At 35.3% G+C, this 26,234-nt stretch overlaps 1 protein-coding gene across 1 annotated transcript in view; it reads right to left on the bottom strand.

Annotated features, from left to right (window-relative positions):
- Window positions 1-15,046, bottom strand: part of LOC143245271 (flotillin-1-like) — a 39,427-nt gene extending 24,381 nt beyond the window's left edge. Inside the window, exons 1-4 of the mRNA XM_076491429.1 lie at window positions 14,588-15,046; window positions 5,591-5,666; window positions 4,467-4,557; window positions 1,377-1,520 (exon numbers count right to left, since the gene is read on the bottom strand). Coding sequence (XP_076347544.1) covers window positions 1,377-1,520; window positions 4,467-4,557; window positions 5,591-5,666; window positions 14,588-14,636 — 360 coding nt within the window. The 5' untranslated portion in view covers window positions 14,637-15,046. The remainder of the gene's footprint in view (window positions 1-1,376; window positions 1,521-4,466; window positions 4,558-5,590; window positions 5,667-14,587) is intronic.
- Window positions 15,047-26,234: the final 11,188 nt, after the last annotated feature.

The raw sequence follows: 26,234 nt of genomic DNA, 5'->3' as shown, positions 1-26,234 counted from the left end.
GACAAACAGGTCAAAAGATAATAAAAATAAAATGCCAAAAAGGATAATGAATAATTAAAGAATTCTGTTTCAAGAGCTCACATAAACTAAACTTTAACCAACAAATGGCAAACTAATAACTGTTTCATGCTATTCAACTAGTCACTGTTCTTAACACTTACAAACATATGTAAGGACAATAAAAGACCTGTTGGTCCATCTCAACTGACCAATACTCCAAGGCAAACTAAAACTATTATATTAATAATTTTTTAAATCCTTCATATATCCACCAAACTTTCATTTCAACTCACTCAAATTTACTGTCTCCACAACATCCAAAGCCAACCTATTCCATAGGCCAACCACCCTATTTAAAAAAAATACACTTGTTTTAGCTATATACAGCTTCTACTTTACCTAATTCTATACATGTCCCACAGTTCTATAATTATCACTGTTAAATATGAAAAATATTGATGTACCACTTTCACAAACTTAAACACTTCAACGAGATCTCTTCCAACTCTTTTTTTTTTCAAGAATAAACAATTTCAAGGATCTTAATCAATCCTCTTATGACAACCCTTCCTCTGAATGCTTTACTGCAATTCAATGTCTTTCCTCAGGCCCCAAGATAGAACACAGTACTCCAAATGTGGACTATTCAGCACACACTTTTCACATACACATTAAACACTGAAGAAATTAAATACGATTTGTACCTACCTGAAGATTAAAACTAGTTTTAATCTTGAGTACTTGACTTCTTTTCAAACTTGCAATGACATGCACAGGAGAATTACGAGTGGGTAAGCCCCTGTCCTTATGCCTCAAAAGTGCTATTTTTCTCAGTCACTAAAACCGTCAACAACTAATAAAAGATGTGCCTGATTTCACACATTGTTTTCTGTCAGTTATTGGGTGTTAGAAAAAAAAACTCAACTTTAAAATAAATGGAAGTCTTTGGAGGTCTTTAAAGTAAAACATATAACTGCAAAATACTATCCAGTGTTGATACGTAAGCAGTTAGTGTTTAGGTTTAAAAGGATCTACATGACTAAAAGAAAAGACCAGTTTGGTTTTCAACATTTTTTACTTACCTTATTGCATCAACCTAACTGACACTTCACACCCTAAAGACTCATTTATCATGCTTGAAAAGTTTTTTTTTTTATTTTTCAGTGAGCCTCTGTCCTTTTAATGTTTTCTGTATGTTGGTGGAAACTTGTATAATTACATCATGTATCTCCCAAACATGTACCTACATAACTTATGAAAACTCAACAGGACACATGTATTTTGAGAAAAACTGCACACTTGAATTTCACAAAAATACTCTGTGTACGTAAATAACATTACAGTTTTTAAATATGCAAAAAAATGTCTGATCCCACCTCAACACTCATTTGACCCATGATAGCTCTCTGATGACCCTCTAATGTCTCCAAGGCAATATGATTGATTTCTGATTCACTTTTCCCCAAAAACTGCTGACAAGCTGCTCTCAACATTTCCATGCTTTGACCTTGAACTTTAACCTGTAATCAAACAAAGAACTTATTATTTAATAAACAAATTAGTTTCAAGTATGTAAGGTGTGTTAAAATGTTATAGACCAAGGTTTCACCAACATCTAAATAAAACATTTTATACTAAATATATCAAGGCCCTACATGGCCAGGTGGTTAAGTAACTCGACTCATAATCTGAGGGTAGCAGGTTCAAATCCCCATCGCACCAAACATGCTCGTCCTTTCAGCCATGGGGGGGGGTGTTATAATGTAACAGTCAATCCCACTATTCATTGGTAAAAGAGAAGCCCAAATGTCTTACACTGCTAAATTAGGGGTGGGTAGTGCAGATAGCCCTTGTGTAGCTTTGCACGAAATTCAAAAAACACACAAACAAAATACGTATATCACAAGAAATTATATCCTCATCACTAACAGATGAATAATGTTTTTCCTTATAAATTATTTTATGATATAAATGAACAACAGATCATTTGTCAATAAGTTCCTTTCCATCTGTCATACTTGGAATAATTACAAGTAAAGAACTTAATATATAATACATCCCAGAAGCAACTGTAACAGTTCATCTGGAGTAGAAAGTGTCAAACCCATTTCAGAGTTAGAAATTTGTTATATAATGAACACGTTTTGCAATTAGAACACTACATGTTGCAAGTAAAGTGAGACACTAAACTGTATTGCATGCAAGTATGTCCTGTGGCCAAATAGTTTATTTTACTAAAATGATTAATATATAACTGCTAAGTCAAAACTGGCTGCTATTTGTTGTTTACGTCAGTGGCATTTATACAATTAAACTGACATACTGTGCTTAAACAGAAAGGAATATTTCTAAATGTTATGCGCTGGTTAAGATTTAAACACTAAATGATTTATAACTCACTTTGTTACTACATGACACAACTCGGATCAAAATTAGTCACGTTTGTTGACTCAGCATTTTATGAACGTATGCCAATAAGTTATGGTATCAAACTACAGGTTATAATTCAGAGTTTGGTATTATTCAATAGTTAATTTCTTAATTTAAAAGTAAGTATTAAGAAACACACCTATCTAGTGATGTTTTTGTGTGTTGCATACTATGTTACATATAAAACTGGTACAAATTAGATGTTAAGTCTATAGTTGTATTTTTATGGATCACATATTCAAATTACTGATATTGACAAGCTAGGATGTAAAGTAAGAACCTCCCATCTTTTCTATTTTCTGAGATATTAATACATTTATTGAATTAATCAAGGTGGCTCCACACACTTTTTTAATTTGTTAAAATACCATAGCAACTTCACCCACGTGTATAACCAATCAAAAACTCAGAATGTCCCTCTAGTGGTTTACGCAATCTTTACAAAGTATTTGCATGGCAAAATCTTCATGCTAGATTCCAAGAAGTAAGTCATTAGTGGGCTTGAAATTTCATATTTTGTTTTAGATCCAAATACAGGTTACTAAACTTGATAAATCATAGTGGAAGTTTAGTCAAATTGGCCCAACCTGCACTTAGATACAGTAGTGAAAATAAAGTTTTTTCTAGCAAACACTTGATAATTGTATGAATGTCAAAGATTTTATATATGAAATTTGAAACCTTTTTGATTCACAAAAGTATTTTTAATCTTAAAATCAAAAGTACTTTGCACATTGGATAGTCAACATTCAAAAAGGAAAAAAAGACTTGAAAAACATTATTTAATAAATTTTAAAAACATAACATGCACAATTTTGTGAAAACATGCTTCCTAATTTAAAAGTTATAACATTAAAACTATGAAATGAAGAAAGTGATTAAAAGGTTGGAACCTGGGACCAAGCCTGCTGATGTATACACACTATAACTTAAGCTAATTCACACTGTAGCTAATGGCATTAGAATAACAGCATATTAAAAACAATTAGTTAAAAGTTGTTGCATTCAGTGAACAATACATAAAACTTATCTTAATTTTAAAACTGTGAGTACACAGAAAGTAATGTTCTGTGTAAACATACTGAGTGAATTAATCGGTAAAACTCTAAACTTCATATATAATGCTATTTTTCACTTTGTTTTGTAAATTTCAAGAAATAAAATTACTAAGGGTGCACGATATTTTTCATGCGACACGACAGGAATTTTTTATTCCTTATTTGCTGAAGAACATACTAATTGCTGAATAGCTTGCTCATTGAGTAATGTTTGTCAGAATTCTCTAGGCATGAAATAACAAAAGTCTAACAACCTAAAACACAATAAGTTATTAATCTTCTTTTACAACCTAGTTATCAAACAGGTCTATCCATACTAAATCAATGACATACTAGTATGTTTGTCTTGCATGTTACCATTACTCATTGAAACTGTAAAGGCCCAGTATGGCCAAGTGTGTTGAGGCATTCGACTCGTAATCCAAGGGTCGCAGCTTCAAATCCTGGTTGCACCAAACATGCTCACCCTTTCAGCCGTGAGGGCGTTATAATATTACAGTCAATCCCACTATTCGTTGGTAGTAAAAGAGTAGCCCAAACGTTGGTAGTGGATGGTGATGACTAGCTGCTTTCCCTCTAGTCTTACACTGCTAAATTACAGACAGCTAGCTGAGATAGCCCTCGAGTAGCTTTGCGCAAACTTCAAAAAACAAAAACAAATTGTAAAACATACAAGACATAATATAAATAAATACTACCATCTGATCTTTTAGCAGAGCAACAAATGGACTGTAGTATATACATCACCACGCTGCACACATGCACACACACACACACACACACAGATACATTATATATATTTATCACTTACATTTACCTATAGCTCAGAGAAGAAATATACGCATCACATAAAAACTTTCTACAAGTTACTGTCATGTATACAACACAGAATCAAAAGACATTTTTAATTAACTACAAAAAGATTTTCAAAACAAGATGACAACTTCATTTGAAAGTTGTCAATTTCATTTGTCTTACCTGAGCAATCCCAGTAACAGAGATAGGAACACCTTGTTGTGTATAAACTTTGGGACTTTCAATGGTTAAAGTGATTGTGTTCAAAGAGATCCTGAAAATGAACAAACAGTACTTTAGAAAATATTTCTTTGTTCCTATAAATCACATTCTTCTGTTCAAATATTCATCACTCTTAGAAACGCTTAATATGTTGGGACAAATCATATCATTAACACACCAAAACATACTATTTCAGAGATCTTTCACTTTGCTCACATGTTTGGTAAAATATATCTTTCTTCTTAGTACATTGTCACAAACACATGTGGATACAGCAACAGTATCACCATCACTGAAAACCATCAATTCAATTTCTTTTAGCCCACATCTACCTCATCTAAAACAGCCTAACTGAAGCTATAAACCATCAAATCTGTTTCATTCTAACCTGGACTAATAAAAGTTACTAGCAACTCAATCAACTTATCCAAAATGGTGAAATTGAAACATTTTATCCAACACACTTTACTAAAATCATGCTGTCTAACAGTGATAATAAAATTAAGTGGGTATTGATTACGTGTATTTCACTCTCTTCAATACAACCCGGAGAATTCATTTGAGTAAGGTTGTTTGGTTCAACTGAAATTGCTTATTTGATTTTTTTTGTTTCTTGATGTTTGGTTCTATATTTAAAATTAAATTCATTTTAATAAATACATTATGTTTTTCTACTTGCAATTATGGTAAATGAGAAAATGTTTTTATTACACATTTTATCAATCTGTTCTGGTTTCTTTTATATAGAATTCATGGTAGTTACTACATGTTAATTCAGACAAAATGCTGGTAAAGTATGATTCTACAACATTTAGTACAAGTGCTAATAAAACATATACAGTTTATGGTATATTTAAACCAAGTACTAAAGTTTAACGTATTATCTATGTTCACATTTACCTTTTTTGTCCCATTAACAAAATATTATACTACCAACCATAATGTTAAATGATCATTTTAACAGATATAAATAAAACTTGTGTAATCGTTTTCACGATTACTAGAGCCCTACTGTATAAAAGAATGATACTTTGCAAGAAATATTAAAATATGAATACTATCCTCAGTAACACTGATGAATATACCTTTGAACTTGCTGGATCACAGGCCAAACAAACACCCTGCCACCAGGTACAATCAGTGGACTTCCATGGCAGCAACCTAAAATTGGAAAAAAATTGTTAAGTTACCAAAAGATCAATATATTAATGATGTTTTATGAAAAACATTACTTATTTATTTCCTTTTCCATAACTGTATATAAAAAAATTGGAAAACTTGCAAATTAAAATGTCTATTGATATGAGAAGTTACAATTTTCCTATACTGAAAATATATTTCCAAAGCACTTACCTCCTTTCTCTTATAGATACATATAAACATTGTGGCTATTCTCATTCAGTGCTATCTTCTATATGCAAAAATGTTTTTCACATGCCACAAGCCTTACAATGTCATAAGCATATCAACATGCAATACCTCTCCACCAATAGAAGTGTAATACACCCTCCTGATGTATGCAATTCCCTCGATTCAATTGATTAGCTTTGGCACAAAAGAAAACACCAGTTTTCAGTGGAAAGTGCAGGTGGTGAGCTGTATAGGAAAATTATACCATCTAATACATTACCAATGCTCACATGTATAACTAGAATCCCACATTGAAGAGGGACAAAACGAGGCATCCTTAAGTGCATCTGAAGAACACATTATTTTGAAGATCCTGAGAATCACACATAGAAGACCACACCACTTCTGTACCACATATACTCTCTACCCAGTATGCAAAGTGTTGCAGAAACTTGCATTAGAAGTACAGAAGTACAACCAGAAGGGAGAGAAAATTGTTGGATTGAAAACCAAACCAAATTACTCCATAATCTCAATTCTGTTAAAGATGAGCTACAGAAGAATCTTCTACAGATAATAATGTGGAAACAAGTAAAACTAGATGGACCATACACAACAAGGCAACCCCAGTCCAAAACCAAGCAGAAGTGGAAATATATAATAGCAGAAAGACAGTCCACACCATCTTCACCTCGCGCGTTCAGAAGAAGAAAAGTATACACTTTGTAAAACAAACTATGAAAAGGGAACACATGCAATCCACAACTACCCGGACATCAAAAAACCTGACATCTGAATGACAGCAGTAAGAAATGCACCCTACAAGCAATTACAACATACTCAAACTCAGTCCGATAGCCACAGAGGCAATTTCAGAGCCCCTTGCATGGCAAGCAATGATACAAACCCAAAAGAAATAAGCACAAAATTGGAGATCTAATGTGTAAAACCAAAGTCCTAGAACAATTATCCCTTCTGGTGGTTAATATATAAAATAGCTTTGGGATTGTCAGACTGGATTGTGGCCAATCAATTCACAAAAAGAGGGAAGAAATAAAAAATAGCCAACAGATAACAAGGATGCTGATTTGCAGTAAGCGATCCAGTACCCACATGCTCAAAATCAAAGAGGCATTCACAGACACATACACCACCTGTTCAACATCTGCAAAAAAGATGGATATGCAGTCAAGAAAGAGCAAGAAGGCAACAACTGTGGTATTGGCATGGACAAACCAAAGACAAATTCTCATAAATATGAACAACAAATTCTGAGAGATTCCAGTGGTCCTATAGTTTCAACTGTAAAATACGTGTGGCTTGTATGAACGAGTGTTACAAGGGAAACCATAGTTCTCAAAAGCAAGATAATAAAGTGTGCAGTGATCCAAAGAAAAACGAACCCTGGTGACAAGATACTACATCATTCATAAGCAATGTGATGAAGGTTGAGGTGAAATATAAAGAACACACTAAGATGTACAAAACATAGAGTGATCAAGAGAAAATACATGAAAGACTTGATAAAACTAGCCAGGCTGACCAACCTTCTGCAGAAGAATGTAGGTATGAGAAGACTTCTTTCAAGAGAGGACAAGAAGAAAATAATCAACAATGTAATAATACAACCACAGACATAATCTACAAACAGGGTAGGCAAATACCCCCTGTAACTTGTAAAGAAACATACATAAAAGACACAATATCAACAGGAAAACCACAGGAAATAAATGACACACTCCCAATGGACAAAACAGAGTAAACACCTCAGTGATGTCGAGAAACCCACTTGTTGAGAAATTTATATGCAAAAACGGCTCGTTTGGATTGAGAAAATATTTTACATAGTAAACACCTGGAAGATGGGGCAGTCTAGATTCTCTACAGTCTGGCTAAAAAGAAAAACTGGATACAAGAAACTTGTCAAAAAACATCACATCAATAATCCATCTCCTTGGACACCACAAAACAACGAGTGTCATAATTAGAAGTTAACATGTTCTAGATGGTATTCTTGGCCAAAAGATTTGAGACCACATCCTTGAAGTACTGAACATAAAGGAAAACAGATGGAGAAAGAAACAAAAAACAGGATGAGAGACAGGCTATGGTTGAGAAAACCTGAAAAACTATCCATTGGAAAAATGAAAACCAAAAGCTGGGAGAAGAGAGACAGACAAGACATCACAAGACTAGACTTGACAAAGTAGTCACCAACGAGACAAACAACAATCCCCGACATTGAGAAATGGGAGGAAGGAGTAGAAGAAGGCCAGGAAGATGGAATGAGATAGAGAGGCATAGACTTATGATGATCTAAGAATAAAACAGAATTGCAAGGTTGTAAAAGACAAGAAACTGTGGAAAACAAGGACTAATGCAGGACCATCCCAGTCCAGATATTCAGAATCAGGAACACTCCCAAAAACCTTTGGGCAATGAAATGGAGCTCAGCTATGAGTGTAGAGAGATTGGTTGATTTAGTGTTTTATAGCACAAAGCAGCTAGGGTATCTTTACCAAACGTCCAGTAAAAAAAGTAAAAATAAAGTAAATGTTGAAAATTCATAAAAAGAGATAAAGGTAAAACAAAACAGCATTTAAAAACATAAATAGCATAAAACCAATGTTGACATCTAGTCTACAATGTTAAGAAAGAAACCACAGCATGAGAAGTTGTAAAGGACTTTCTGTAGCATAATGGTGATTATCATAACCCACCAGGAAGACTAACAGGTAAGTACAAGAACCATTGTCAGTCACCTGGAGTTGGCCTTTCCAGTCCTGATTCCAGGTTATGCATCATTACAGCCATTATCAAAAAGTAAAGTAATAAAAGTTTTAAAAGGCATGAAGCAAAATTGTAATAATAACTCACCAGGATGAAAAATGGATAGTTCAAACAGCAGCGTCAGTCACCTGAAGTTGACTACCAGCTGGTACAGAGGTGAGCCTTGAATACAGGACCATAGTTCATGTATAGAATAGGCACAGAGGTGATAGTGCCAGAGCAAATAAATTTAGCTGCCGTATCTGCAAGCTCATTCCTGCGAATACCAGCGTGGCCTGGTATCCAGAAAAAATGGATAGAAGTAGATGTCAATGAGAAATGGGCCAGTCGGTTTTAAATATCAGTGAGAACAGGGTGTGAACCAACACGAAGTGATTCCAGAGCCACTAAAGATCTAAGCGAGTCAGTATAAATAGTGCAGTTGGAGTACTGTTTAGCTTCAATATGATCAGCACAAGAGAAATGGCGTACAGTTCAGCAGTAAACACAGAAGCTGTAGAGGGGATTCTGTGCGCAACCACTGAAATGTAACAAACAATGGCAGAGTCCACAGATTCACCTGATTTGGAACCATCCATATAAATTGTAATGGAAAGATTATTCAGTAAATAAAAGATGGTACTTCCAATCTGGAGTATCTGCTCTTCAAGATGACTTAAAGAAAGGTCACATTTGGGGACTGTAAGAAACCACGGTGGGATGGGTTGACCAGTGGATACTGCAGTGTTATCCAAGGACAGACCAAATTCATCCAACTGCACCTGGATGTGAAGGCCAAAAGGAGCAATGGCAGATCGTCTGTTCTGAAAAGGTATGGCCCATCGAGGAAGGAAAACACAACTTCCAGGTTGGGATGCTTTGGTAAGGAATGAAGTTTTGAAAAATATAGTAAAGACAGTTACAGACAGCAAAGGTACAAAGAAGGTTTATGAGACTACGTATAAGCTCTGAACCGGGGAGGTGCAGAAAGCCCCAGTGCAGAGCCGAAGTCCTTGATGATGAATGGGATCCAGCATCTTTAAGACCGAGGGTCTGGCAGAGCCATAGACCAGTGATCCACAGTCAAGTTTTGATCAAACAGGAGCACGATATATCTTTAGCATAGAGCATCGATCCACTCCCCAACTGGTGGTAGAGAGAACACGGATGATGTTCAGTGCTCTTGTACATTTTACCCATACCTGCTCAATGTATGGTATAAAGGTCAGCTTACGGTCAAAGAAAAGCCCCAAGAACTTGGGCTCAAGAACCCCAGGCAGTGAAACTTCACCGATACGGAGTTCAAGATCAGGGTGAATGCCCCCGTTGGTGGTAAAAGTTCATGCAAATGGTTTTAGAGAGAGAAATTAAAGCTGTTTGCCATGGTCCACTTCAATACACAATCGAAAGCAGTTTATAGTTGCCGCTTATGAGATATGTCATGTTCGACGACTGACATGAGATGTGAAAGTCGTCGACATAGAGCCTGTTTGCAACAGTAAGAGGGAGTTGTTCAGTGATGGCATTAATTTTTATACTGAAAAGTGTGACACTAAAAACACAGCCCTGAAAGACCCCAAGTTTCTGTAGAAAAGAACAAGAAAGTATTGAACCCATACGAACTTGGAATCTCCTGTCCATTAAAAATTTTTTAATAAAAATGGGTAAATGGCCACGTAACCCATATATATGGAGGTCTCACAAAATGCCATACCTCCATGTTGTGTCATAAGCCTTTTCAATGTCAAAGAATATTGACACAAGATGTTGTCATTTGAGAAAGGCTTCGCTGATTGACGTTTCAAGTCGAATCAAGTTGTCCATGGTAGAGTGCTGTCGCCGGAACCCACACTGGGTGGACAAGAGGAGGTTGTTTGATTAAAAAAAATCAAGATGAGCATTAACCATCATCTCTAAGGTCTTATGGAGACAGCTCATCAAAGCAATTGGATGGTAGTTTGAAGGAATTTTGGGATCTTTCCCAGACTTAGAGAAAGGTAAGATAATAGCCTGGTGCTAGGCATTAGGAAAAACATTCTCCTGCCCGGATCTGGTTAAAAACAATCAGAAGAATATCAAGAGAAGCAGGAGAGAGATAGCACAGCATGTCATAGTGTACATCATCTGGTCCAACAGATATACTGCCAGACCAATGAAGGGCCAGTTTCAGTTCCACCAGTGTAAAGGGACAATTACAGTAATAGAGACAATCAGTTCGAAAGGAAAGAGGTGAACACTCTGCCTGAGTCTTGATGGCCAAGAAGGTGAAGGAACAAGCAGAAGTGCTAAATACCCGGCAAAAGCTTTCACCATCGGTGATGCTCCAGATATCAGCTACTTCTCAGCCATCAGAGAGTAAGATGGAGAGGGGGACAGGGGGGGGAGTGTAGTGCCCACTGACCTTTCAAATCTTGTCCCATATGATTTTGGAACTGGTGGTAGAAGATATGACAGTTGTGAACTTAATCCAAGATTCCTTCTGGCTTTGACGTCTTACCCACCTAGCATGTGCACGGGCCTGCTGGAAAGCAATGCAGTTTGAAAGTGTGGGATATCTACAGAAAGTATCCCAGACCCGTTTTTGAGCCTTCCATGCCATGTGGCAGGCAGGATTCCACCACGGACAAGGATATAGTGAAAAATGTGTCAAGATTTTAGGAATACAGTTACTGCTGCCACACAGTCGTCTGACAGATGATGGCAGGATCAAGTTCCTCGAGAGCAGTGAAAGTGGACCAGTCTGCCTGATCCAACTTCCACCAGGGCACGCAGATTGGATGGTATCGACCATGGCCAGTCTCTCTCATAAGTTTTGGAAAATGATCACTGCCTTGTGGATTACTGTCAACCGTCCATGAAAAACAGAAGAATAATGAAGGGGAGCAAATAGAAAGATCAATAGCAGTAAAGGAGTGACTAGGTGTGTGAAAATAAGTGGAAGAATGACACTTAACATACATTATTATAAGTAAGATTATATTAAATATATTAATATTTGATATGAAGCAAGTACAGTGAATTATTAGTTATCTAAGAATAGAAAAGAATCACAATTCCTTTACTTATTAAACAAAAAAGGTAAGGTTTAGTATAAGCTGGAATTGAATGTAGAAATATGGATTTAATAGGCCTAGCAATAGAAATAGAATTGAAAGGTTGTGAAAGACAAGAAACCATGGTAAACAAGAAGGAACACCCCCTCTGTCCTTATGTATGGAAGTAAGCTTTTATTATATTAATTAAAAACATCATACATAATAACGATTTTGTTGTTGTTGTTACTATATACACTTGTAAATAGAAGTTTGAAGGTATAGTTGGCATTTGCTGAATTATTAATCACAACATTAAAATGGAAATGAAATTTTAAGAATTTCAATTTTTTTCTCAACAGAATGTAAACAAATAATAATACAGAGGGCCTAGTAGTATGTTATATCGAAAATGGTTTAGAATACGGAAATCAACAAGTTACGTGACAATCAACACTGATATAAAATCACAGTGAAATCCCATGTATCGGAATTATATTTTGACACTGAAAATTCATACCTTTTGGGAAAAGAATGCATTAGCCTTTGTAAACACAAAATTAGCCAGGTGGTTAAGGTGCTCGACTCGTAATTCGAGGGTCACGAGTTCAAATCCCCGTCACACCAAACATGCTTGCCCTTTCAGCCGTGGGGGTATTATAATGTGGTGGTTAATCCCATTATTCATTGGTAAAAGAATGGCCCAAGAGTTGGCAGTGGGTGGTGATGACTAGCTGCCTTCTCACTAGTCTTATACTGCTAAATTAGAAACAGCTAGTGCAGGTAGCCCTTAAACAGCTTTACAAGAAATTCAAAACAAACACAAAATATTCATATTTTTATATTGTAAAGATGTGTTCAATTTGGTGATTCAAAATTTATGGATGGAGCTATCCCTTAAACTTAATGGTACTGTTAACAAAGGCAGCAGAATAAACCTATAGCAGCATAACAATCTACAAAGAAACTTGTAGCAAGTCAAATCCCAGCAATAGTAAGCAAAGTATGGTGTCTTGTAAAAGGTTAAAACCCATGAACCAAAGTTCAAAGTCAAAGCCATACATATACCCTAAACAACAGTATGCAACATAATCAAAAAGCATGTCTGTACTAAGTACAACACAGAACAGATTCATTAAGAAAAGGCTTCCAGCCATAATCTCCATTTAACTATTACGTATCTCAAGCAGATAAAAAAATTAAATGCATGTTCAGGTAAAAAAATATAATTGTTTGTTTGGTGTTGATTGCCGAGTCACAAAAAATGGCCTGGCCTGAAATTTGTTTTAACAAGTTGACCCCACATTTTTTTATCTACCTGGTCATTTCACAATGTAGCTTTTTTTTTTATTCTGTAAAGTATTTTGTTTTCTCAATGCCACTTATCATTTTTAAAGTATTTATAAATGGAAAATTATTTTCCACAAAACACACTGGCTACTTTTGCAATTGTTTATGTACATCAGCAATAGACTTTTAGTAAACATAACCACATGGATCATTCATGGCACACAGAGTAATGGCACTGATACTAAAATTCCTGCACAATCATTTAAGTTTCTAGATTGCACCATTTATGTCTTCTTTATTAAAAAAAGTTCAGAGTACCTGTCTTTAGACTTCCCCTGAAGGAGAAGGGAATAACCTACCTCCACATACCTCAGAGGAATGAATAGATAATTTCAAAAACAGTTTTTAAGGGAATAACCTACCTCCCCATACCTCAGAGGAATGAATAGATAATTTCAAAAACAGTTTTTAAGGGAATAACCTACCTCCCCATACCTCAGAGGAATGAATAGATAATTTCAAAAACAGTTTTTAAGTTTGAACTCATTTTCCCATAAGAAGACATAACAGTTAAGATATCAAATTCAGCAACTGGGGATTTCTTTGCACTCAGTAGAGTTTAGCAATAATTTGACTAATCATTTTTTCTAAAAGCATCGATCATATTAATTGGTGTCAGGTAAAATAATCTATTAATCAAAATTATGACTATCATTTGATGTCATGCAAATAATAATCTAAATTAAATTAGCATTTTAGATTATTCCAATAATCTAAATCACTGAAAATTCCCCAACAAAATTTCTCATTATTATTTTTGATTAATTCAAGGTTATTCAGCTTAATTGGCAACCATCACAACCCATGAAAATAATTAACTAATTGACATTAGTATTTTCCAATTATTGCTACTTTCAATTATTCCAACTATCCAGTTCCAAATCTCATATAGGAATAACCAATTAATTAATTCTAACTGATCCATCATCAAATTCCACCAATAAATTACAGTGATCAGGCAGTTAAAGCAGGTGCTGAGAAACTATCACCCTCAAAAGTTCTAAAATCCTAAATTTGTTTTTAATATATACTTCTTCACAATAAAAGCTATAACTTGTAACAACAAAAGTTAACACATCAGTGATCTGAACCGTAAAACTAAATGCAATACCTTGTAATTAAAGTGTTTATACACAGTAAGTAAACTAAAAATAAAACACTTAAATGTCAGATAAATCCTCTAACTAATAATTAAGGTTACGTAGCTCGTACTTTCTGACTACTAAGACGAATACATCACCAGTAGCATCGAACGGTAGGAGAGATTTATGTTATGATCATGATTACGACATAGCACTTGAGTAAGGAAGCATATTATGCTAATATAATAATATGTAATCAAGCAATGATCTAAAGATATAAGTAAAGAGTTTCACTGATGATGAAACGTATTTCACATTTAAAAAGAACGTTGGTCATAACTGAAAACAGACCACATTCTGTTGAAACTTAGTTACCTAGCCTAATTAGGCCTAGAGCTGTGGCTAAGCGCTATTATTAACATCTTATTAGTACTAATAAAATATTATATAATATACACATCTTAACACATTAAAGAATTGTAGTGCATCATTAACTTACCTGAGACAACCAAAGCCTCGTTTGGTCCGCATGTTTCAAATCCTGGCATATTTCTATTTCAAAACTAGCAACGATTTTATTACACAAGTAACACCAATAACCTACCAACGCCTAACGCTACTACGCCTTCTTATCCAAAACTTCAATAGGGTATAGTAATTCACTAATTGGTACACAAATCAATTACACTTAACAGACATAGAAATATGATGTATAATAGATAAATTTGGAAAACGGAAAATTTAAATAAGATTTTAATATGCCGCAAAAATAACAGTAATACTAAAATTAATATAAAATATAATTTACACAGGGGGATGCATTAAAGCATTTCGATTGTCGTTGAGCGCTAATCTGTCTTTGTACAGGATTTTTATATTTCAAGTTTTATACAATTAAAAATAGTCCGAACTCTATGGAGCTACTATCCGAGGTTCGATTCCCCAATATCACCAGAGCGCAAATAGACCATTGTGTAGCCTTGCTCTAAAAATAATAATAAATAAATGAATAATAAAATATGTATATAAAACTTCATGTTAACAACTAGTTACAACCACCATACAAGAAAGAAGGTTCTTAATTATTAGGATTGGAATCTATACAAGAGTATTTCCCCAAACTGTATTTTTCCGTTCGTGATAAAGTATAAGTTTTAATTCAGTAAAAAAATAGGTTAGACCCCAAATAAGTCTCCAATGTTATTTATTTTGGTAAAAATAAACTTTTAACATAGAAAAAAGTACTGTGTGTGTGTTCTTTTTATAGCAAAGCTACATCGGGCTATCTGTGGAGTCCACCGAAGGGAACTGAACCGCTTATGTTACCGCTCTAGACTAGAGGGAAGGTAGCTAGTCATCACAATCCACTGCCAACTCTTGGGCTACTCTTTTACCAACGAATAGTGAGATTGACTGTACATTATAATGCTCCCATGGCTGAAAGGACGATCATATTTGGTGCGACGGGTATTCGAACCCGCGACCCTTAGATTACGAATCGGACGCCTTAACCCACCTGGCCACGCCGGGCCTGACAAAAAGGAGACAATTATTTAAAGCATTGGATGTAATTGTGATAATTGTATTGTATTATAACAACAGGGATATAGAAGAATCATTAATCTTGTTAATTAGGTTCTAAAGCAATGGAACTAACTTGTGTAGACTTTGACACAAAAAATGGAATTATTCAAAGCTCTGGATACAACTATGGTAACCCATGAGGTAAAAAAGTGAATTTGTTACATATATTTGTTATATTGTGATAATACACGAAAGAAGAAATATTTCGTCTTGTTAATTGGGTTTTAAAGTAAATTAATCAACTTATATGGATTTTTGAAGAAAAAGAGAATTATTTATTAATATTGTAGATTCAACTGTGGCAAACAATAGTGCAAAGAATTGTTGAACATACGTTTGATTTGTTTGGAATATATATTATTTTAAAATAAGTGGATTGTGTGATGTTCATTTATTGTTGAAACGTGTCGCCAACAGGTCACAGGCACATGATGTGTTTGTTGTCCCAGTCACTGCCTAATGGCGTGGCATGGCGAAGCGCGTAAGACGTGCGACTCGTAATCCGAGGGTCGCGGGTTCGCGCCCGCGTCGCGCTAAACATGCTCGCCCTCCCAGCCGTGGGGGCGTTATAATGTAACGGTCAATCCCACTATTCGTTGGTAAAAGAGTAGCCCAAGAGTTGGCGGTGGGTGGTGATGACTAGCTGCCTTCCCTCTAGTCTTACACTGCTAAATTAGGGACGGCTAGCACAGATAGCCCTCGAGTAGCTTTGTGCGAAATTCCAAAACAAACAAACACTGGCTGATACATTCATCACGGGTTGCAACAATATTAATTTGGACTTTGACAAGCTCACTGACTATTTTGGACAATCATGTCCTTCACAGTATCATGTTCTTGGTCTTTCAAGAACGTCTGTTTAAACTTTGGGTCTAAGAAAGACGAAATATTGATTTGCTTCTCAGAAGCTTTAATAGCATTGTTGTATCTGGAAAGTAGATCTTCTTTAAGGAAAGTTTCATCTGTAACATCAAGAGACGATATTTTCATTGGTATAAAATATATTTTTCAAGAATGTATTAACTGCTGGCCAAAATATTAAGGCCAATGAACATAAAGAAAAAATATGCATTTTGCGTTGTTAGACTAAACCACTTATTTGAGTAGAGCTTCGAAAGATTAAAATAAAAAAGGTAAAACAAAAATAAAAACCTTTTTATAATTTTATAAGAAAAATGCGAACACTATGAAATTATCCTAAATACTAGCTGGTCAAAAGTTTAAGACCATATTGAAACGAAGCGTTAGTCGGTAAAAAAGTAACAAAATTTAGTCATTTGTTTTCAAGCATTAGCGTTGTTAACATCTCCTTGTTATATTGGGTAAAAACATGCCAAAGGCTAAAAATGTTGAAAGAGTTGGAATGTGTCAGAATTGTGGAGCTGCAAAAGCAAGGTCTCTCTCAACGTGCCATCTCTGGTGAGATTGGGCGTAGTAAAACTGCTGTTGCAAATTTCTTAAAAGACCCTGAGGGATACAAAACAAGAATTTCATGTGGTCGGCCCAAGAAAATTTCGCCACCGTTGAGCAGGAGGATTCGACGGGTTGTCCGGCAAGACACCAGCCGATCGTCAAACCAGATTAAGACCCTTACGGGCGCAGAATGCAGCTCAAGAACAATAAGACGGCATCTACGAGAGAACGGTTTTATAAACCACAAACGTCGTTAAAGGCCACGCCTCCTTCCACACCACGAAACAGCTCGGTTTACTTTGCTGAGAAGCACCAAACATGGGACGTGGAAAAGTGGACGAAGGTTTTGTTCTCTGATGAGAAAAACTTAAACTGGATGGTCCAGATTGCTTCCAACGTTACTGGCGCGATAAGGATATCCCACCGAAACAATTTTCTACACGACACAGGGGAGGAGGTTCCATCATGGTCTGGGGTACTTTCTCCTTCCATGGAACAATGGAGCTTCAGGTTATACAGGGGCGTCAAACAGCAGCTGGCTACACTGGCATGTTAGAGAGAGCATTTTTATTGACTGAAGGCCCTCGCTTGTGTGGAAATGGCTGGATCTTTCAGCAGGACAACACTGCAATCCACAATGCCCGCAGGACAAAGGACTTTTTCATGACGAATAACGTGATTCTTTTGGACCATCCAGCGTGTTCGCCCGAAGTGAACCCCATTGAAAATATTTAGGGGTGGATGGCAAGGGAAGTCTATAGAAATGGACGTCATTTCCAAACAGTGCATGATCTTCGCGAAGCCATCTTCACCACTTCGAATAACATTCCAGCCAGCCTTCTGCAAACGCTTATATCGACCATGCCAAAGCGAATGTTTGCAGTTATTCGGAATGACGGCCGTACAACTCACTACTGAGACCTCTTGTTGGGCATTTCCTACCCTGTTTAGAACTTCTTTTTGGTATGGTTTTAAACTTTTGACCAGCTAGTATTTAGGCTAATTTCATAGTGTTCACATTTTCCATATTTAATGCTAAAAATGCTTTTTATTTTTATTTTCCATTTTCTTATTTTCAACATTTCGAAGCTCTACTTAAATAAGTGGTTGAGTCTAACAACGCAAATTGCATATTTTTTCTTTATGTTCATTGGTCTTAAGATTTTGGCCGGCAGTGTGTAGAATTGGTCTGCTTAGTGAAACTTTAACATGAAAATCTCTTTGCAGAGAGTCTGTAAAGCTGTGAATTCACTCCAAAACTATAGCGGCATATTTCACGATAGTAAAAGTGTCTTGGTTTGGTGATAAGTTTAATTATGCTTTTTTACATATATTAGCTTTTCCCTTTCTAAAGATTGTGATATTCTGCCATAGCTGTAACTCAACTGATGCTGTTTTAACAACAATACCATGTTTCTACTACGGTTTCTGCCTCACTGCTGTTAATGACTTTGTTCACTGCAAGGTTTGAGTTATCAGGAAGGAACTCAATCTTTGAATCTTCAAAATGGAGTCAAATGCTTTGGCATAACTTGATCTATTATCTCCTGTAATAACTTTCTTAAAGTCAAGCGACGAGACTGCTTGTGCCTATATCTTCAAGAGCTTCACAGATACTTTCTGTCCTTGGTCATCAGGAAGAGGATCTGTTTCTATACAATCACATTGAAGATTCTAGTCTTCACCAATAGAATCGATCAGTTAAGATCTTTTGATTTCCTTTCTTTGTGATCCATAAATACGAGCTAGTATTGTCTCAATGACGTCGGTGTGACCTGAAAGGGAATCTCTTGGTTTATCTTTTCATGAAACAAAAAATTCGAATTTGGTTTCACCGATGTATAAATAGATATTATAATATTCGTAATAAATGCAGCCAGTACATTATTAACCCTAGCCTGTTTGGAAGAAAACTCATTTTTTAACTTCTTCCTAAACTATCAAATATTCTTATTTGGTTCCTACAATGTTAATGAAGATTTGTCTTTTTTGTTTGAAATTCCAAGTAAATTCCTAATAAAGTTAGAAATATCGCTAGGACGAATTCTAATCATATTAATTTTAAACCTTAATATTAAACACATTTCAATAATTAACATATTGAAATCAACGTTGCCTCTAAGTTTTTTTCAAAAGCAGCTCTTGCCAACCCAATTAATTAATGCATTAGAAATTCCTCTAACATTAATCTTATTACAAGAAAGACACATCATTCAAAAAATATTGAACTCCTAAGCACAGGGGCAAACAAAAATATATAAACAGTATTGGTAACTATATATGTAGAAATTAAGCCTAAAGTTTGTCCGACTTTGAGGCCTACGACTAACCTTGCAGTCTTTTCCAGAGGGTTGTTACCATGGAAATTATAGCAGCGAGAAACAATGGCCACCACAATGAACACCATCTACAAGAAAGGAAATAGTTCTTGTAGATGCACCGTACATGTAAAATAGTTCTCAGTATATCTACAGTAGATAAAACTGGAAAATTGTATCTCTACTCTTGATAAAACTGAAAACCTGTATATCTGCAGCAGATAAAACTGTAAACCTGTATATCTGCAGCAGATAAAACTGGAAATCTGTATATCTACAGTATATAAAACTAAAAACCTGTATTAAACTAGATAAAACTGGAAACCTCTATATCTACACTAGATAAAACTAAAAATCTGTGTATTTACACTAGATAAAATTGAAAACCTGTATATCTACACTGGATAAAACTGTAAACCTGTATATCTACACTAGATAAAGCTGAAAACCTGTATATCTACACCAGGTAAAACTAAAAACCTGTATATATACACTCGATAAAACTGTAAACCTGTATATCTACACTGGATAAAACTGAAAACCTGTATATCAACACTAGATAAAACTGGAAACCTGTATATCTACACTTGATAAAACTGAAAACCTGTATATCTACACTAGATAAAGCTGAAAACCTGTATATCTACACTAGATAAAACTGAAAACCTGTATATCTACACTAGATAAAACTGAAAACCTGTATATCTACACTAGATAAAACTGAAAACCTGTATTAAACTAGATAAAACTGAAAACCTGTATATCAACACTAGATAAAACTGAAAACCTGTATATCTACACTAGATAAAACTGAAAACCTGTATATCTACACTAGATAAAGCTGAATACCTGTATATCTACACTGGATAAAACAGAAAACCTATATATCTACACTAGATAAAACTGAAAACTGGTATATCTACACTAGATAAAACTGGAAACCTGCATATCTACACTAGATAAAGCTGAAAACCTACATATCTACACTGGATAAAACTGAAAACCTGTATATCTACACTAGATAAAACTGGAAACCTGTATATCTACATTAGATAAAGCTGAATACCTGTATATCTACACTAGATAAAGCTGAAAACCTGTATATCTACACTAGATAAAGCTGAAAACGTGTATATCTACATTAGATAAAGCTGAAAACCTGTATATCTACACTAGATGAAGCTGAAAACCTGTATATCTACACCAGATAAAGGTGAAAACCTGTATATCTACACTAGATAAAACTGAAAACCTGAATATCTACACTGGATAAAACTGAAAACCTGTATATCTACACTAGATAAAACTGAAAACTGGTATATCTACACTAGATAAAACTGGAAACCTGCATATCTACACTAGATAAAGCTGAAAACGTGTATATCTACATTAGATAAAGCTGAAAACCTGTATATCTACACTAGATGAAGCTGAAAACCTGTATATCTACACCAGATAAAGGTGAAAACCTGTATATCTACACTAGATAAAACTGAAAACCTGAATATCTACACTGGATAAAACTGAAAACCTGTATATCTACACTAGATAAAGCTGAAAACGTGTATATCTACATTAGATAAAGCTGAAAACCTGTATATCTACACTAGATGAAGCTGAAAACCTGTATATCTACACTAGATAAAGCTGAAAACCTGTATATCTACACTAGATAAAGCTGAAAACCTGTATTAAACTAGATAAAACTGAAAACCTGTATATCTACACTCGATAAAACTGTATATCTACACCAGATAAAACTGAAAACCTGTATATCTACAGTAGATAAAACTGTAAACCTCTATATCTACACTAGATAAAACTGTAAACCTGTATATCTGCACTGGATAAAAGTGAAAACCTGTATATCTACACTCGATAAAACTGTATATCTACACTAGATAAAACTGGAAACCTGTATATCTACACTTGATAAAACTGAAAACCTGTATATCTACACTAGATAAAGCTGAAAACCTGTATATCTACACTAGATAAAACTGAAAACCTGTATATCTACACTAGATAAAACTGAAAACCTGTATATCTACACTAGATAAAACTGAAAACCTGTATTAAACTAGATAAAACTGAAAACCTGTATATCAACACTAGATAAAACTGAAAACCTGTATATCTACACTAGATAAAACTGAAAACCTGTATATCTACACTAGATAAAGCTGAATACCTGTATATCTACACTGGATAAAACAGAAAACCTATGTATCTACACTAGATAAAACTGAAAACTGGTATATCTACACTAGATAAAACTGGAAACCTGCATATCTACACCAGATAAAGCTGAAAACCTACATATCTACACTGGATAAAACTGAAAACCTGTATATCTACACTAGATAAAACTGGAAACCTGTATATCTACATTAGATAAAGCTGAATACCTGTATATCTACACTAGATAAAGCTGAAAATCTGTATATCTACACTAGATAAAGTTGAAAACGTGTATATCTACATTAGATAAAGCTGAAAACCTGTATATCTACACTAGATGAAGCTGAAAACCTGTATATCTACACCAGATAAAGGTGAAAACCTGTATATCTACACTAGATAAAACTGAAAACCTGAATATCTACACTGGATAAAACTGAAAACCTGTATATCTACACTAGATAAAGCTGAAAACGTGTATATCTACATTAGATAAAGCTGAAAACCTGTATATCTACACTAGATAAAACTGAAAACCTGAATATCTACACTAGATAAAACTGGAAACCTGCATATCTACACTAGATAAAACTGAAAAACCTGTATATCTACACTGGATAAAACTGTAAACCTATATATCTACACTAGATAAAACTGAAAACCTGAATATCTACACTAGATAAAACTGTAAACCTGTATATCTACACTAGATAAAGCTGAATACCTGTATATCTACACTAGATAAAACTGAAAACTTGTATATCTACCCTAGATAAAACTGAAAACTGGTATTGTAAAACTAAAGAGGCCGTTTATATCACTTCATAGCCAAAAACACCACAAAAATCAATTTGATTGAGAGTTTTGTCCGACATGTCTAGTCGAAGACTCTATTAAATTATATTCGTTTCAATATTAAAGAGACAGTTTTAAGATATTTTCATATTCCGCATCATCAACTCTGTTCTATTAAATTCTAGAAATGTGTAAATAACAGTACGAAATATTCTCCTGAAAGAGGTGTTTTCTTCACGGTAACATACTGGAAGAGGTGTTTTCTTCACGGTAACATACTGGAAGAGATGTTTTCTTTATGGTATCATACTGGAAGAGGTGTTTTCTTCATGGTAACATACTGGAAAAGGTGTTTTCTTCACGGTAACATACTGGAAGAGGTGTTTTCTTCATGGTAACATACTGGAAGAGGTGTTTTCTTCACGGTATCATACTGAAAGAGGTGTTTTTTTCACGGTAACATACTGGAAGAGGTGTTTTCTTCACGGTAACATACTGGAAGAGGTGTTTTTTTCATGGTAACATACTGGAAGAGGTGTTTTCTTCACGGTATCATACTGAAAGAGGTGTTTTCTTCATGGTAACATACTGGAAGAGGTGTTTTCTTCATGGTAACATACTGGAAGAGGTGTTTTCTTCACGGTATCATACTGAAAGAGGTGTTTTTTTCATGGTAACATACTGGAAGAGGTGTTTTCTTCACGGTATCATACTGAAAGAGGTGTTTTCTTCATGGTAACATACTGGAAGAGGTGTTTTCTTCACGGTATCATACTGAAAGAGGTGTTTTTTTCATGGTAACATACTGGAAAAGGTGTTTTCTTCATGGTAACATACTGGAAGAGGTGTTTTCTTCATGGTATCATACTGAAAGAGGTGTTTTCTTCATGGTAACATACTGGAAGAGGTGTTTTCTTCACGGTATCATACTGAAAGAGGTGTTTTCTTCATGGTAACATACTGGAAGAGGTGTTTTCTTCACGGTATCATACTGAAAGAGGTGTTTTTTTCATGGTAACATACTGGAAGAGGTGTTTTCTTCACGGTATCATACTGAAAGAGGTGTTTTCTTCATGGTAACATACTGGAAGAGGTGTTTTCTTCATGGTAACATACTGGAAAAGGTGTTTTCTTCATGGTAACATACTGGAAGAGGTGTTTTCTTCATGGTATCATACTGAAAGAGGTGTTTTCTTCATGGTATCATACTGAAAGAGGTGTTTTCTTCATGGTAACATACTGGAAGAGGTGTTTTCTTCATGGTAACATACTGAAAAAGGTGTTTTCTTCATGGTAACATACTGGAAGAGGTGTTTTCTTCATGGTATCATACTGAAAGAGGTGTTTTCTTCATGGTAACATACTGGAAAAGGTGTTTTCTTCATGGTAACATACTGGAAGAGGTGTTTTCTTCATGGTAACATACTGGAAGAGGTGTTTTCTTCATGGTAACATACTGGAAGAGGTGTTTTCTTCACGGTAACATACTGGAAGAGATGTTTTCTTCATGGTAACATACTGGAAGAGGCGTTTTCTTCACGGTAACATACTGGAAGAGGTGTTTTCTTCATGGTAACATACTGGAAGAGGTGTTTTCTTCATGGTAACATACTGGAAAAGGCGTTTTCTTCATGGTAACATACTGGAAGAGGTGTTTTCTTCACGGTAACATACTGGAAGAGGTGTTTTCTTCATGGTAACATACTGGAAGAGGCGTTTTCTTCACGGTAACATACTGGAAGAGGTGTTTTCTTCATGGTAACATACTGGAAGAGGCGTTTTCTTCATGGTAACATACTGGAAGAGGTGTTTTCTTCATGGTAACATACTGGAAGAGGTGTTTTCTTCACGGTAACATACTGGAAGAGGTGTTTTCTTCACGGTAACATACTGGAAGAGGCGTTTTCTTCATGGTAACATACTGGAAGAGGTGTTTTCTTCATAGTAACATACTGAAAGAGGTGTTTTCTTCATGGTAACATACTGGAAGAGGTGTTTTCTTCACGGTAACATACTGGAAGAGGTGTTTTCTTCACGGTAACATACTGGAAGAGGCGTTTTCTTCATGGTAACATACTGGAAGAGGTGTTTTCTTCATAGTAACATACTGAAAGAGGTGTTTTCTTCATGGTAACATACTGGAAGAGGTGTTTTCTTCACGGTAACATACTGGAAGAGGTGTTTTCTTCACGGTAACATACTGGAAGAGGCGTTTTCTTCATGGTAACATACTGGAAGAGGTGTTTTCTTCATAGTAACATACTGGAAGAGGTGTTTTCTTCACGGTAACATACTGGAAGAGGTGTTTTCTTCATGGTAACATACTGGAAGAGGCGTTTTCTTCACGGTAACATACTGGAAGAGGTGTTTTCTTCATGGTAACATACTGGAAGAGGTGTTTTCTTCATGGTAACATACTGAAAGAGGTGTTTTCTTCACGGTAACATACTGGAAGAGGTGTTTTCTTCACGGTAACATACTGGAAGAGGTGTTTTCTTCATGGTAACATACTGGAAGAGGTGTTTTCTTCATGGTAACATACTGGAAGAGGCGTTTTCTTCATGGTAACATACTGGAAGAGGTGTTTTCTTCATGGTAACATACTGGAAGAGGCGTTTTCTTCACGGTAACATACTGGAAGAGGTGTTTTCTTCATGGTAACATACTGGAAGAGGTGTTTTCTTCACGGTAACATACTGGAAGAGGTGTTTTCTTTATGGTAACATACTGGAAGAGGTGTTTTCTTCACGGTAACATACTGGAAGACTTGTTTTCTTCATGGTAACATACTGGAAGAGGTGTTTTCTTCATGGTAACATACTGGAAGAGGTGTTTTCTTCATGGTAACATACTGGAAGAGGTGTTTTCTTCATGGTAACATACTGGAAGAGGTGTTTTCTTCACGGTAACATACTGGAAGAGGTGTTTTCTTCATGGTAACATACTGGAAGAGGTGTTTTAAATAAAGACAATGGTTGTTTCGTACCATCAAATGAATGAAAGCTTTGATTTTTTTAAACATTTTTGCCGGGAGTTTTGACACAACCAATGAAATTTTCATAGTTGCTATAAAGATACTGCATTATTTAACCTTCAGTTCCAAGCGAACAGTTGTGTTCTTACAGAGTTGGAAAAGGATTAGTTAAGAAAATAGAGTGAAATGACAGCAGTGATCTGGAATTAAACCTCAGGCACTTTAAGTGTTTTCCTATCATTCAGAGAAAATAAAAGACGTTCGATTGCAAGTAAGATACATTCAGATATTCTTGAGTAAGGTTAGGCCTAGTAGTTATTGTCCCAAGCTAAAATATACTGTTGAAAACCGCCCATAGTTCAGATGTGGGGCATTATAACTGTAAGACTATTCCTCTGTTCTGGCTACGAGTAACCACCTGGACAGTAGACATAGCTAACTGGTTGGCTTTCTTCGCTCTGGTCCATAGTACTAAAAGAAACACCTGACGTGGTTCTTTAGCCTAACTGTCGAACATTTATTTGTCTAAAAGTTGTTTACGTTTTTATATATTTCGAGCTTTATTCGTTGTGAAGAAAGTTTTCAATTAGTTCTTAGGTTAAAATCAAATGTATGTCGCTAGCAAATAATGGCCAGGTAATTCCCATCTGGTGTAGGGAGCTCGTGATGAAAATAAAATTTTATATACATTCGCTGGGCGTATCGTGACTTGGTCGACCTTGTATTAGCACTAACACTGAACTGGTGTATCACATATTGTGTACATTTGTAGCTACGCATATTATTTATGGGCGAATCGTTTATCGCCAAGAACTGTTTCTCTCGCACACTTTTAAAAATATACTTTAATGTTTTGTCGTTAGAATATGCTAATATTTGTT

This window comes from Tachypleus tridentatus, chromosome 2 (genome assembly GCF_004210375.1).
Source record: "Tachypleus tridentatus isolate NWPU-2018 chromosome 2, ASM421037v1, whole genome shotgun sequence".
In the NCBI taxonomy this organism is placed as follows: Eukaryota; Metazoa; Arthropoda; class Merostomata; order Xiphosura; family Limulidae; genus Tachypleus; species Tachypleus tridentatus.
The sequence above is the reverse complement of the archived record's forward strand: the minus strand, read 5'-3'. Positions and strand labels throughout refer to the sequence as shown.